General features: G+C 42.1%; 1 protein-coding gene across 2 annotated transcripts in view; it reads left to right on the top strand.

Annotated features, from left to right (window-relative positions):
- The first annotated feature begins 6,136 nt into the window (after window positions 1-6,136).
- ANKRD28 (ankyrin repeat domain 28) overlaps window positions 6,137-14,975 on the top strand; it is a 197,664-nt gene continuing 188,825 nt past the window's right edge. For both annotated transcript variants that reach the window (XM_032144284.2, XM_032144285.2), the window contains exon 1: window positions 6,137-6,567. In XM_032144284.2, the coding sequence (XP_032000175.1) occupies window positions 6,541-6,567 (27 nt within the window). In that variant the 5' untranslated portion in view covers window positions 6,137-6,540. The remainder of the gene's footprint in view (window positions 6,568-14,975) is intronic.

Below are 14,975 nucleotides of genomic sequence, written 5' to 3'. Positions count from 1 at the left end.
CAACAAAGAACCTTAACCAATATAACTTGTCAAAGTCTAAGGTGAAGGAATATTTCGTTGCCTTTGAATAAAATAACTCTAGAATATTTTAGCTCAGAACTCCCTCCTACCATCATCTACCATATTTTAATAGATATTTTAATTTCACCTGGTTTTAAAATTCCAAAATACTAGCACTTAAAAACATACTACTGATTCATATTAACCAAGATATTTGCTAATTTGTTTATTTTTTTCTTCAGGTTTCAGCTTTTTTCTTGTCGGAGTGTATTTCCTAGGACTTCTTTCAATGAGTATGTGTGCATCCTAAATTTTGAAAATGTGTTTATTTTGTCCTTTCTCTTGAAAGATGGTTTAGCTACGTATAGAATTCTAGTTTCTCAGTTTTGGTCTCTTAATACTTTGAAAATATTTTCCATCATCTTCCGTCACAACTGTTGGTGATAAATCTGCTGACAGGATGATAGTCATTTCTCTTAGGGTAATTTGACTTTTCTCAGTGGTAACTTTTAACATAATTTTGTTATGTTTGGTATTCTTTAATTTCACTACTATGTACAGGTCTCAATTTCTAAAATTTATTCTGCTTGAGACAGCACACTCCTTTGATCTGACAACTACTATGTACAGGTCTCAATTTCTAAAATTTATTCTGCTTGAGACAGCACACTCCTTTGATCTGACAACTCACATTTTTCAAGTCTGAAAATTTCTCAGACATCATCTCTGGAGATCACCTCTCCTTCCTTCTCTCCTCCTGAAACTCTTTTAGATATATGTTGGACCTTCTACTTCCAGCCTCTGGGTCTCTGAACTTACCTTTGCTGCCTTTTCTTTTTCTTTCTTTTTTTTTGAGACGCAGTCTCGCTCTGTCATCCTGGCTGGAATGCACTGGCATAATCACAGCTCACTGCTCGGCCTTGAAGTTCTGGGCTCAAGGGATCCTCCCACTTCAGCCTCCCAAGCAGCTAGGACTATGGATATATGCCACCATGCCCAGATAACTTTTATTCTTAGTAGAGATGAAGTCTTGCTATGCTGCTCAGGCTGGTCTTGAACTCCTCACTTTAAGCAGTCCTCCTTCCTTGGCCTCCCAAAGTGCTGGGATTACAGGTGTGAGCCACTGTGCTTTGCCCTTTTGCTGCTTTGTTAGTCTATCATATGCATTTTCATAAGATAGGGATTATCTGGCTAAAAAGCCTTAAATATTTATCTATTTCCTACCACATAAGCTGCTCTTCTGGCTTTCACGGTCCTTATGCATCCAGGCTCTGCCACTGATTAGTTGGGTAACTCTGGGAACACACAATTTCTTTGGGCTCCAGTTCCCAACATAAAAAGGTTAATAAAAAATTTAAATGAAGTAAGCATATAAGGTGCTGTGCAAGTGCCCAACAGTAAAAACAGTAGTAGAACAGTAAATAAAACGTGGTGTGGCTGCCTAGCTCACAGCAAATACCCTGGCGGTCACATCTGTATAACATCTTTCCTTCTATCATTTTGGACATGAATTCTGAATGGAGACTGTCATCAGCTCCAAGACCTTGCGGTAGTGATTGGCTGAGGCATGACCACATGAGTCTAGTCCAGCCAATTAATCATTACTTCAGATGTGTCAGGAATATTGACTTTTTCTTTTTATCACTGCAGAGTACTTAAAATGTGTCAGTGGAGCTACTGGCTGTAGTAATAGAGAAAAAGAAAGAGACGTGGAAAACGAGAGAAAAATAGATTGATTACTGGCAACAATTAAGTTCCTGGCCCCATTGGCTTCGATGATATGGTTTTTGTGGTGTTAAGAATTTCCCTAACATGTAAATATTTCATTATAAGCAGGAATAGCCTTATAATGAAGATTTTAAAAATATTAGAATTTGAACATGCACCTTATTTTTGCTCAGTTGCTTTTTTTTTTTTTTTTTTGAGACAGTCTCACTGTGTCACACAGGCTGGAGTGCAGTGGCACGATCTCAGCTCACTGCAGCCTCTGCCTCCCAGGTTCAAGCAATTCTCGTGCCTCAGCCTCCTGAGTAGCTGGGATTACAGGCATGTGCCACCACACCCAGCTCATTTTTGTATTTTTAGTAGAGACAGGGTTTCGCCATGTTGGCCAGGCTGATCTCAAACTCCTGGCCTCAAGTTATCTGCCCACCTTGGTCTCCCAAAGTGCTGGAATCACAGGCATGAGCTACTACACCTGGCTGTATAGACTTTTTTCCCCTATTTTTTTCAGCAGCTATGAAAATGTACAAGGCGTCTTCAAAAAGTTCATGGAAAATGTGTATTATGAAAAAATATGCATAGATTTTAATTTTTCCTTTTTTTTTTTCTTTTTGAGACAGAGTCTTGCTCCATTGCCCAGGCTGGAGTGCAGTGATGACATCTTGGCTCACTGCAACTTCTGCCTCCCAGGCTTAAGTGATTCTTGTGCCTCAGTCACCCAAATTATTGGTATTACAGGCACGCACCACTACATCTGGCTAATTTTTGTATTTTTTAGTAGAAACAGGCTTTGGCCACGCTGGCCAGGCTGGTCTCAAATTCACGGGCTCAAGTGATCCACCTGTCTTGGCCTCCCAAAGTGCTAGGATTACAGCCATAAGCCACTGTGTCTCGCTGGATTTCAATTTTTTTTTCACCAACATAAACTTATATTAACTTGTTATAATGTATCTGAACAGGATACAGTTTGCAGCACTAAGAAGGATAAGACGTCAGTTTGAAAAGAGCCCCTATCAGAACAACATGAATTCTGTTAAAATTGAGGCACGAACAAACCTCAAATTTATGGTGAAGCTTGGGTGGAAGAATGGTGAAATCACTGATGCTTTATGAATAGTTTATGGGGACAATGCCCCCTGCCCCCCAAAATAAGCAGTTTACAAATGGATAACTCATTTGAAGAAGGGACAAAACAATGTCAAACATAAAGCCCACAGTGGCAGACCATCCACACCAATTTGTGAGGAAAATATCTTGTTGTATCCTAATTGAAGAAGACTGACGATTAATCACATGAACAAGAGCCAACACCACAGACATCTCAATTGGTTAAGCTTACATAATTCTGACTGAAAAATTAAAGTTGAGCAAACTTTCAACTCAATGGGTGCCAGAACCATTGGGCCCAGATCAGTTTCAGGCAAAAGAAAGGCTGTCAATAGAAATTTTAAACAAGTAGGGTCAAGACCCTAAAACATTCGTACACTTCTTCAAAGAATTCTAACAGATGAAACATGGCCTTACTATTATGATCCTGAAGACAAAGCACAATCAAAGCAATGGCTACCAAGAGGTGGAAGGGTCCAGCCAAAGCAAAAGCAGATCAGTGAAGAACGAAGGTCTTGGCAACAGTCTTTTGGGATGTTCAAGAAATTTTGCTTGACTTTCTGGAGGGACAATGAACGATAACATCTGCTTATTATGAAAGTGTTTTTGAGAAAGTTAGTAAAAGCTTTAGCAGGAAAATGCTCAATAAAGCTTCACTAGAGAGTCCTTCTCCAACATAATGCTCCTGCTCATTCCTCTCACCAAACGAGGGCAATTTTGTTAGGATTTTGATGGAAAACCGTTAGGCATCCACCTCATACTCCTAATTTGGCTCCTTCTGACTTATTTTTGTTTCCTAATCTTAACAATTCTTTAAAAGGCACGCATTTTTCTTCTGTTATTAACATTATATTATTACTGTAAAAAAGACTGCATTGACATGAATTCCCAAGACCCTCAGTTCTTTAAGGATGAACTAAATGGCTGGTATCATTGCTTATCATCTTGAACTTGACAAATCGTATGTTGAGAAATAAAGTTTATATTTTAATTTTAACCTTTAATTCTATTTCCCACAAACATTTGAAGTACCCTGTAATTGCTGTCATAATAATAATATAGTGTAATGGTCCTTCAGAGTTTTCCACAGCCTTTCATATTATTATCTTATCTGATGGTGTGAGATGAGTAGGCCAGGAAATGTTAAGCTTAGTTTTTTTATGAATGTTGAAACTGAGACACAGAGAAGTTAAATGGTGTTCATGGTGCAGAAGGGTGAGAACCCAGCTAGGTGTGAAGCATCATCTATAAGGAGAGCTCCGTGCCTACTATAATGCAGATGGTACGTCATAAAACATTTTCATTAATTACTGTTAATTGGAAAATCTCAAGAGAGTCCTGGAAAGTTTCGTTAGCTTCAATCACAAAATCTATTAAAATGCATATTCAGTCCATAAATTCATACTCTCAAACACACTTACATTCTCCCAAAAAATCATCTTTGCTATATTCCTAATCAGGTTCTCACTGTGTTTTTAAATTCTAGAACTTTAACCTAGAGAAGAGATTATTTGGCGGGAAGAGGAGGGATATATTAATTCCTGGCTCAACATCCATAGTGCTTAACAGGCTTACTTATAAATGAGGGTAAATCCTAACACTCCTAGACCGATAGAACACGATTGGATACGGCACATGGGTAATTATTTACAAAGCTAACTTGTAATCACGAAGTACTGTAGTAATATTATCACAACACCTTTGTTTTGGAGAACTCAAATGCTTTCACGACATTAACTCATTCACCCTCACTGAACTGATAAGGAGGGGTTGGGTGACAAATAGTATCTCTATTTTATCTGCTGGAGTTGAAATAAAGGGGAAAGGAGCTACTGAAGAGAATGCAAAGGAAGAGCAGTTTGATTTCCTTTTTAGCCTCATTATGACGGTTAGATCATAGTTATGAGAATTCCTCCATTTTAAGTAGAAAATGTCATGACGAGGGACATAATTTTAGGTAAGAAATTGTTTCAATGGAACCATGGCATGGATATGTCAAAGAATATTGGAAGGGTCGTACTATCAGTTAATCAGGTGTGTTTTTGATCTTGCACTCTATTTTCTTTTTTTTTTTTTTTTTGCGTGGCTAAAGCTAAGTTTTTTGTTGTTAATTGCAGCATTACAATAATCTGATAGTCCTGACGAAGATCTCCATTTCTCTAGACTGCCATTAGGCTCGAATCGATTCTCTAAATAAAGTCCATCCCAAGAGACACAACTGATGTAGGGGGTAGAAGAGACTTTTAAAAACCTACCCTGACGTCACACGTTTGTGTTTTAACCATCTGCACCTTTTATAAACCAGAGGCTGGAGCCGCCCGGGCGGACAGACCCCGGCGCACAACAATCTTCTCCCACACGAGCCTGGAATGGCAACAGCGTGCGGTTGGCTAAGAAAGAAAAGCCGTTTCAGAGCTGCGGGGTGGCGTGGGGGTGTGTGTGGCAGGATGAGGGAGTCATTCCTCTTCTCCTCCACCCAAGGATGCTATTTATTAGAAATCCTGCACATCTTCTTTTGTTTATTTGTTTAAGAAAATTGATTTCTCTCGAGTAGGAGGCAAAATGCTTCAGATGCGAAATAAGGGGTGGAGGCAGCAAGCCTGGCTGGGAAGCTTTCAAGGGAAAACCACACAGCTTAGCTTCGGATTGGGACTACGGGCATAAAAAGGATTGGGCGTCCACAACCTGTTCGGCTGCGAAGACGACGCCCTTCCGTCCAGAGTGCCAGCATCATCCCCGCCCCTCACCCGGTCTCGGCCTGCAGCCCCCGGGGAGGACAGCAGCGCCCCCCATTCCGTGACCACCTCTCATTCCACTCCTTGGCTCCCCACCCTCCCCAAACCCAGGGGCGCATTCTCACGCTTTCTCCACGTGCAAGTTCGACTCACCCATCGCCACTCGCCGCAGCCCCCAGGTGCCCACCCCTTCCAGCCCTTCCGGTCCCTCACCCAGCTCCTTAGTCTTGCCCTGGCTGAGGGAGGTGTCCGCGCTCCACCTCCACGTGCGAGTCCGGGGCCGTTCCCCACCTCCCCCCGCTACCTCCGCCCCGGGCTCCGCCCACCACGCCTGAGGCGCGCGCCTGGGAGCCGGGACACCTGGCCACCCTCCCCCGGCCCGCGCCCCTGCCGACTCCCCCGCCCCGCCCGCGCCCCGGCCCCGCGCCCACCCTTGCGGCTTCCTCCGCCCGCCCCTCCTGTCGCGGGAGGCGGGGGGCACCAGCGAGCGCGGCGGCGTGGCCAATGGGCGCTCGGCTTACTCTGGCCTCTCCCCCGCGCGGCCGCCAATCGCGGCGGGCGGTGGTGGTAATATTGTGGAGTTTGGATGCCGCCGCTGCCGCGGGCTGGAACGACGCGGCCGCGGGGGCTGCCAGGGTATTTCGGGAAGGGGGCGTGAGGAGGCGGCGGCGGCAGCGGCGGGTAGGGCAGGCAGCAGAGGGAAGGAGAAAGAAAGGAAGGAAGAAGGCGGGGAGTCCTCAGAGGAGGAGGCGGGACCGGCCGGGCTCCTTACCTCTCGGCGGCGGCGGCGGCGGCGGCGGCGGGCGGCCGGGGAGGCGGCGCCGCCCCCTGCCCGCGGTCTTCTCGGCGCAGTCGGCCGCGGACCCGCTGGTCCCGGGCAGCGGCCAAGGCTACTGGTGCGGGAGCAGTGGGCCGGGCGGTGGCGGCAGCGGCGGCGGCGGAGGAGGAGGCTGGAGTGGGCGCGGAGGCGACCGCCATGGCGTTCCTCAAACTCCGCGACCAGGTAGGTGAGGGGCTGCAGGGCGGGATCGCGCCGTCCGGGAAGGAAGGGAAGCAGGGCGGACGGGCAGTGTGGGCCGCTGGGGCGCCCGCTCGGCGGGGTGGTTGCGAGGGAAACGGGGGTCCTGCCCCGGGGACCTGCGCGAGACGGCGGGCCGGGGTCCGCTGGCGACCCGCTTGTCAGAGCTGCCGGGGCCCGGGTGAAGCCCACGTGCCGCCGGGGGTCTAGCCGCTGCAGCAAGAGGGGCGGGTTCCACGCTCACCGCCCTCGCGTCGGGCGAGCTGCCGGGCAAGCGCTTCCTCTTTCCTGCCAGGTGAGGCTCGGGCCTAACAGGTGGCTTCCCGGCTGCCGGGCGGGAGCAGTACTGGCGGCCGTGACCCAGGGTCACGACCTTGTTCTGTTTGCTTGGCTAGGTAGTGCGAGGGACTCTCTCTCCGGGTTAAAGGCAGTTGATTCCGCTTAGAGACTAGTTGCAAGTTTCCAGACTTGTTTTCTTTTGACATTTTGTGCACCATGTTGTTACTTTTCTTGACTTAGGAAGAGCTGGTCAAAGAATACAAGTCAGAAAGACTTGTAACTCTCTGGAACTGAAAAACTACTTTGTATCTAGGAACGAAATCGCAACTGTATCTGAATGTTTTATACACCTAAACATTTGGAAAGATGAGTAATAAGGCTTTTGAAAGATCCGGACGCTGCCAAACATTTTCCCCGTCTTTTAAGGAAAAGGAAAATTAATGTGTGACATTTAACATTAATTTGTCATAGGACACTTGCTAGTGTTAACAACTTATTTTTGCCATTTGTTTTCCTGAACAGAAGATGTTGAACAGATTTGAAGGGAAAATAACTTTCATGTTTTGGGAAACTATTTTGAAAGTGAGCACCCCGTTGGCGAAAACAATGGAGAAGAACCTGAGACTATTTTTTATATTAATAAAGATTGCACCTTAAATTCTGAATCTAAGTAATATCAAGAATTCTCATTTCATAAGTGAATTTTATGTTTAGGCTGATCGCAGACCTTGTGTATCATTTGGTATCAGAATGGTCTTGCCTGGTATTAACATCAGGGCATGATACTTTGAAAAACTACAGTTTAGTCAATACAGTTTATACCTTGTATTTCAAATTATATACCTGTTCTGTCCTATAAGAGAGCCACTAGCCACATGTATCAATTTAATTGAAATTAAACCAAGTTCCTTAGTTTTGCTAGCCGCATTTTAAGTGCTCAGTAGCCACATGTAGCTATTGGCTATTGTATTGAATAGGACAGACAGAACATTTATCTCAGTTCAGATAGTTCTTCTGGACAGCAGTGTTAGAGAATAGCAGGTAAAGCAGTTATAGCAGAAACCATTTCTGCTAATTCCAGTAACCATTTCTGCTAATTCCAGTACAGTCCGTGCATCTTATACTCTTAACAATGTGAAACTCGAGATCTGGATTTTCCAGTAACCTTTACCAGTCAAATGGCACTTTGTGCTTCCATTGTTAATGGTTGAAGTAACGACTGATCGATGTTTTCCTTTGTTTCTAGTCCTGCATTTTTGAAAAGGTTTTTGTGATTTAGATTACTATGTGCATTAGAAATTTGGTGAACTTTTAGGAGAGCCTCATATTTGATTCACCATCAGGTTTTAACAGAAACAGGATTGTGTTTTTCAGGATTGTGTTAAGCAAAAGTGCAACTGGATTTTATTCTGGAATTGCAATTGTGAGAAAATTGTGATGCCACTCCAGTCTTATGTATACCCATTAATATTCAGTGGTAATATTGAGCTTTAAAATGCCACTTGCGGCCAGGCGCGGTGGCTCACGCCTGTAATCCCAACACTTTGGGAGGCCGAGGCAGGCAGATCACTTGAGGTCAGGAGTTCAAGACCAGCCTGGCCAACATGGTGAAACCCCGTTTCTCTTAAAAATACAAAAATTAGTCGGGTGTGGTGGCACGCACCTGTAATCCCAGCTACTCTGGAGGCTGCGACAGTAGAAGTGATTGAACCCGGGAGACAGAGGTTGCAGTGAGCGGAGGTCGTGCCACTGCATTCCAGCCTGGGCAACAGAGTGAGACTCCATCCCCCCCAAAAATAAATGTCACTTGTAAATCTAATGGTCGGGGAAAAAGAACGTTGAGGTTTACCTCTAAACTACTAAGTAATTGGCTCATCTGGTCTCTCTTTTGGAAGACTTTGAGAAATAAGTTTGGTTTTGCCTAGTTTAAAGGGAATAGTTGTTTTTAGAGGGTATCTTATATGTTGTTTTATTAGCCATTGGAAATGATGGTAAAAGTGAAATAGCAAATATTCTTAAACTTTCCCATCTACAGGAAAAGCAGGTCAGCTAGATTATTTTGTTTGGAGTAATGGAGAAGATACGGGTAAGGACATAGAGACTTCTAAAGCTGGGTGGTACTTGCCATCGCTTTTAGCTCAAAAGCCTTATATACACTTGACATAGGAAGTAGTAGAATGTACTTTTCTAGGTCTGTTTCCCTATTCACCTTGTATTTTGTTTTCTTCTGGCTTTGTAAAATACAGTTTAATACATATAAGCTACAAATGCAAAAGGGTTGTTTTTCTTTGTGCATTTAAGCATCAGGAGGGTTCTAGATGGTTTAAACATAAAATCAGTAAGTAAAGCAATTTGTTCTCATAGCCAATCAATTTGAATAAGATAATTTTCTCTCATTTTGTGCCACCACCTAATTATGGGGGTAAGAAGTTATTACTGCATTACTTTCTGACTATGAGTAGATGAAAATGATTTTTAATTGTAAACTGAAAATAATTTGTTTTCTGTTTATAGGAATGGACACATTTTTTCCTTGAATTTTCACTTTAGTTTGAATGAATTTGTGACAATTGCAGGGTTTTTTCTAATATCAGTGTTACGGTTTTCATTCTTGCAGTTGGTATGTTAAAGTGTAATCATCCACAATTACATTTTAATTTGTGAGCAGTACACCCTAATAAGAAGGGTAGAAGATCATTGTTTAGGGATCACAGACTCACAACCAGTAAGTTAAATGGTAATTGACATTGGGCTTCAGTGTTGAGAAGACAATAGGGAGTAGTGGACATCATGGCAAATATGAACAACAAGTATGTTAGTGGCTGCCTAGCTTCAAGCCATTGTTACAGTGCTGGTGTGCCTAGCATTTTTAGAACTCCATTTTTTTTTCTTTTTGGAAGCCAGAAATCCAGATTGCTAGACAAAACCTCTCTCTACAGGTATTTGTAAACGTTGGCAAGTCGGTAGCTACCGTTGACAATAATTAATGTTTTGGTTTTTAAAAAGGACTAGTAAGGAACCAGTTTTTATAACTGCTGGTTTAGATCAGTTTGAAAAAACAAAACTACAAAGTAAGATTCCCATTAAATACAGTTTTCTTCTAGATAAAACAGCCAGTGTGGTCAAAACACTTTTTACAAATTGCAATAAAGCCTACGTACCACAAAGTTCACCCTCTTAAAGGGTACAGTTGAGTGGTTTTTAGTATGTTCACCAAACTGCAAACCATTATCACCATCCAATTCCAAAATATTTTTATCATTTCCAAAAAGAAACCCCATACCCATTACCTGTTACTCTCCATTTTCGCTTTCTCCCAGCCCTGGCAGCCACTAATCTGCTTTCTGTCTCTGAATTTGCCTATTCTGGATATCTCAGATAAATGGAATCATACAATATATGGCCTTTTGTATCTCATTCACTTAGCATATTTTTAAGGTTCTTCCATGCTGTGCAGGAATCTGTTGGTCATAAATTTTTGTATCATGTTTAGGAATTCCTAAAAGGAGTTTCTGTACTCAGGTCATCTCACTGCCTTCTGTAGTACGCATATGTGTAATCTAGGATAGTATTTATTTTTGTTTTTGGAATTTGTTTTATGAACTTTGTTTGCAGCAGTACTAAAGGGTAATAGCTTTTACATTTGGATCATTTTTGTGTAGGAGCCATCTTTGTGTGCTCCCTTATGGGTTAATGGTGAGGACTGATACGTTTAAGGTGTTGGGTTATTTTTTGTTTTTTGTTTTTTTAAACAGGGTTGGCATATATCAGTGAGAAAGGTGTTGGATGAATGTAAGTAACTTAACCACTATTTTGGATAGTTAATAAGTTCTTATTTGATCAAGTACACACTAAGAGTGGAGCATTGTTTGATCTTTGAGGAAAAAAACACAAAAAAATGACGATTCTTGGGAAATCTTACAGTAGGGGATACAGAATGGATGAAATACTTGAAGAAGAACACTGATGCCCAGATATTCAGGTACTCTATGTAGCAGGTGTCTTCCTGGTTTTTTTTTTTTGTTTGTTTGTTTGTTTGTTTTTGAGATGGAGTTTTGCTCTGTCACCAGGCTGGAGTGCAGTGGCACGATCTTGGCTCACTGCAACCTCTGCCTCCCTAGTTCAAGCAATTCTCCTGCCTCAGCCTCCCTAGTAGCTGGGACTACAGGCGCCCACCACCACACCCAGCTAATTTTTGTAATTTTAGTAGAGACGGGGTTTCACCATGTTGGCCAGGATAGTCTCAATCTCGTGACCTTGTGAGCCACCCACCTTGGCCTCCCAAAGTGCTGGAACTACAGGCGTGAGCCATCACGCCCGGCGTGTCTTCCCGTTTTGTGCTGGAGATGACGGGACACAAGGGTGGAGTAGCTACCATCTCTACCCTTAGAAGAGGGAAAAAAAACGCATAGATGTAGGGTAAGTGAGATACATCACATGAAGAGGCTTCTAGAGGCTGAAGGAAAACGTGGAGCATATTAATTGAAAATATAACATACAGTTCAAAAACAAGTTCTCTGTTTCCTCACTTTTTGGATACCTTTTGCAATACAAAATAGAACCTGGTGAGCTCCATAAGAGGTGCAGATAACGTGTTTCAGAATTTAAAAGGATCAGATAACCTGATTGTAAGTGGAGGGAAGCCCTCATGGCAGGGGAGGTATTTTAGGTTCACCAGAAGTATATGTGGATGTTGAAAGCAAGCAGTTGTCAGTGAAAGCAACAAGAGGGAACTGTGAAGGCAAGCCAGGAAGGATGGTTGGGATAATCAGGAGATAGTCTTGATTGGGGTGTGTAGTTGGAAAAGAGAAGATAAATTAGCTAAGTTAACAGTGACTACATTAAGTACTTTGAATCCCAGGCTGAGAAGTTTGAACTTCATTGGTAAGTGATGGGACATTTGAGCTGGGCCTCCTTAAAATAGGGCCTGCGAAGGTTTTGGCAAGAATGCGCCGGTATGTATTTTACTCAAGAGGATTTATAACTTTATTAGATCCTCAGAGGGGTCTATGATCACTGAAAGTTAGATAACCATTACAGGTTTTGGAAGAGTAGATTACAAAAGGCAGACAAACAGGGACACCCAAGACCAGTTAGGTAGCTACTACTGTAAATCAGAACATACGTAAAATATTTTAGTACAGAACATTAAGTACTAGGCAAAAGTTTGAATCAGAGTGAGTATATCTTCAAATATTTCTCATAGCTATATTAATGACCTGTTTGTATCCACAATTGAGTGTCTTGGAGTCGTATGATAATTGGTAATTTTTTGGATACATAGTTCCACTAGGGTAAATTCAACATTATAAAAATACAATTAAACATTGATTATAGGGCCAGGCACGGTGGATCACACCTGTAATCCCAGCACTTTGGGAGACCGAGGCGGGCAGATCACGAGGTCAGGAGATCGAGACCATCCTGGCTAACACGGTGAAATCCTATCTCTACTAAAAATACAAAAAAGCCGGGCGTGGTGGCGGGCGCCTGTAGTCTCAGCTACTTGAGAAGCTGAGGCAGGAGAATGACATGAACCTGGGAGGCGGAGCTTGCAGTGAACCGAAATCGTACCACTGCACTCCAGCCTGAGCGACAGAACGAGACTCCATCTCAAAAACAAAAAAACAAAAAACATTGATTATGGTAGTTCAAGAGCAGATAACCCAAATAGTTAGATTTGGGATACATTAAGTTTTTTCAGCATTTTGTCTAATTTCCTTTTTAATTTTCTAGTCTAATGTAAAATTTATATTCAGTGAATGTACTCATTCTGGACTGGGGTGAGATGCCAATGGAAAATACCCTGTACCTGGAGGAAATAATTAAGGATTAGGTCTTTTGTTTTGAATAATGTATCCTGTGGGTGGTTCACATCCTATCAAATCAGTCACAAAGTAATACCTTAAATTTAAAGCCAAAATTAATGAAATTATTAGTTACTTAAAACAGTAATGTTTTAAACTGTTACTGGGGTATTGTATACAATGTAAAGTTGAAATGGTTTAATTTTTCAAATATTTTAGGTTTAATTTCCATTCCCATCCCTCATCCCCAATTCTTAGTTATGCTATTAAATTATTCATTCACCCTCCTTAAGCAATAATGCTTTAAAAAAAAGTTACCAGGATTCGTCTATATGTATGCTGATTGGCTTACATAGTACAGTCTGGATAGAATTATTACGCCTGTTAACTTTTTTGAGAAGACTACTTTTGCCTAGTCAATTTAAGTTGACATTGAGTGAGTGGCCCAGGCTGGAGTGCAGTGGCGCAATCTCGGCTCGCTGCAAGCTCCACCTCCCAGGTTCACGCCATTCTCCTCTCTCAGCCTTCCAAATAGCTGGGATTACAGGCACCCGCCACCATGCCCGGCTAATTTTTTGTATTTTTAGTAGAGACGGGGTTTCACCGTGTTAGCCAGGATGGTCTGGATCTCCTGACCTTGTGATCTGCCCGCCCCGGCCTCCCAAAGTGCTGGGATTACAGGCGTGAGCCACCGCACCCAGCCTAAGTTGACATTCTTATTGGTAAGGGTTTACTTATCTAGATTTATCTATTTATACGTTTAAAGGTATGTATTTTCTATTCCTCAGGATTTAAGGCCAAAGATAATATTAAAACATCTAGCACAAGACAGTTAAAATACTTTGAAAAGAAAATTGTGTAGAGAAATACTTGTTTCAGAAGCTTAGAATAAGAGTTGTTATAGATGAGCATTACATTTATTTCCTGTTACCAAAAATACTAAAGAAATACAGGTTTTATAATAAGCATAAATTAGTATAGAGAGGCAGCCTTTTCTCTTGAACAATTTCTGTGTTAAAAAGTTTGATCTTTTTTTATATTTTAACCAGCATTATTGAGATGTAATTCACACACAAACGTAAACTGTACAATTCAGTGTTTTTTAATATATTCACAAAACTGTGCAAGTACCACCATAATCAATTTTAGAACATTTTATGACAAAAACCTCTTACCCCTAAACTATCAACCCCCAAACCTCCATTCTTGCCAGCTTCTTGACGACTACTATTCTGTCTCTGTAGACTTTTCCTGTTTCACTTAGTGTGTTTTCAGGGTTCATCCACTTTGTAGCAAGTATCGGTATTTATTTTTAATTGCTGAATAATCCATTGTGTGGATATACCATATTTTCTTTATCCACTCATCAGTTCATGGACATTTGTGTTTACATTTTTTGGTTGTTATGCTGATATAAACATTTGTGTACAAGATTTTACGTAGACATAAGTTTTCATTTATCTGGGATATAGGAATGGAATCATTGGGTAATATGGTAACTCTGTATTTAGCCTTTTGAGGAACTATTCTGTTTTCTAGAGTGGCTGCACCATTTTTCATTCCCAGCAGCGTATGAGCATTCCAGTTTCTCCACATCCTCAATACTACTCGTTATTGTCTGTCTTAAATTATAGCCATCCTAGTGTGTCTGAAGTTGTATCTCTTTTATTTATTTATTTATTTATTTTTTGACACAGAGTCTCACTTTGTGACTCAGGTTGGAGTGTAGTGGCATGATCATGGCTCACTGCAGCTTCAACCTCCTGGGCTCAAGTTATCCTCCTGCCTCAGTTCCCCAAGTAGCTGGGACTACAGGTACATGCCACTATTCACAGCTAATTTTTTTTATTTTTGGCAGAGATGGGTTTTTGCCATGTTGCCCAGGCTGGCCTTTAATTTATGAGTTCAAGCGATGTGCAGCCCTCCCCCTCCCCGGCCTCCCAAAGTGCTAGGATTACAGGTGTGAGCCACTGCACCTAGTCATGAAGTAGTATCTTATTGCAGTTTTGATGGCTAATGATGTTGAGCATATTTTCATGTGCATATTGGCCATTTGTGTGTCTTTTTTGGAGAAGTATTTATTTGTGATAAGGATATAGGAAAAAAAAAACCCAGTTTCTTTTACTATAATCTGACAACATAGAATGCTTTTGTGAGCAAATGTGTCACATTTCAGTTTTCCCCCACATACCAAGGAAGCAACCAGTTCTTCAGCAAATTCTCCATTGTACACCAGCTAGATGTCCTCTCATTCAGTTCATTTCTGACACTGTCTACCTGTAGATATTGTCAGATCCACAAGTGCAG

This window comes from Hylobates moloch, unplaced genomic scaffold (assembly GCF_009828535.3).
Source record: "Hylobates moloch isolate HMO894 unplaced genomic scaffold, HMol_V3 SCAFFOLD_22, whole genome shotgun sequence".
NCBI lineage: Eukaryota > Metazoa > Chordata > Mammalia > Primates > Hylobatidae > Hylobates > Hylobates moloch.
Note: the sequence above shows the minus strand (reverse complement) of the source record. Positions and strands in the feature narration are given on the sequence as shown.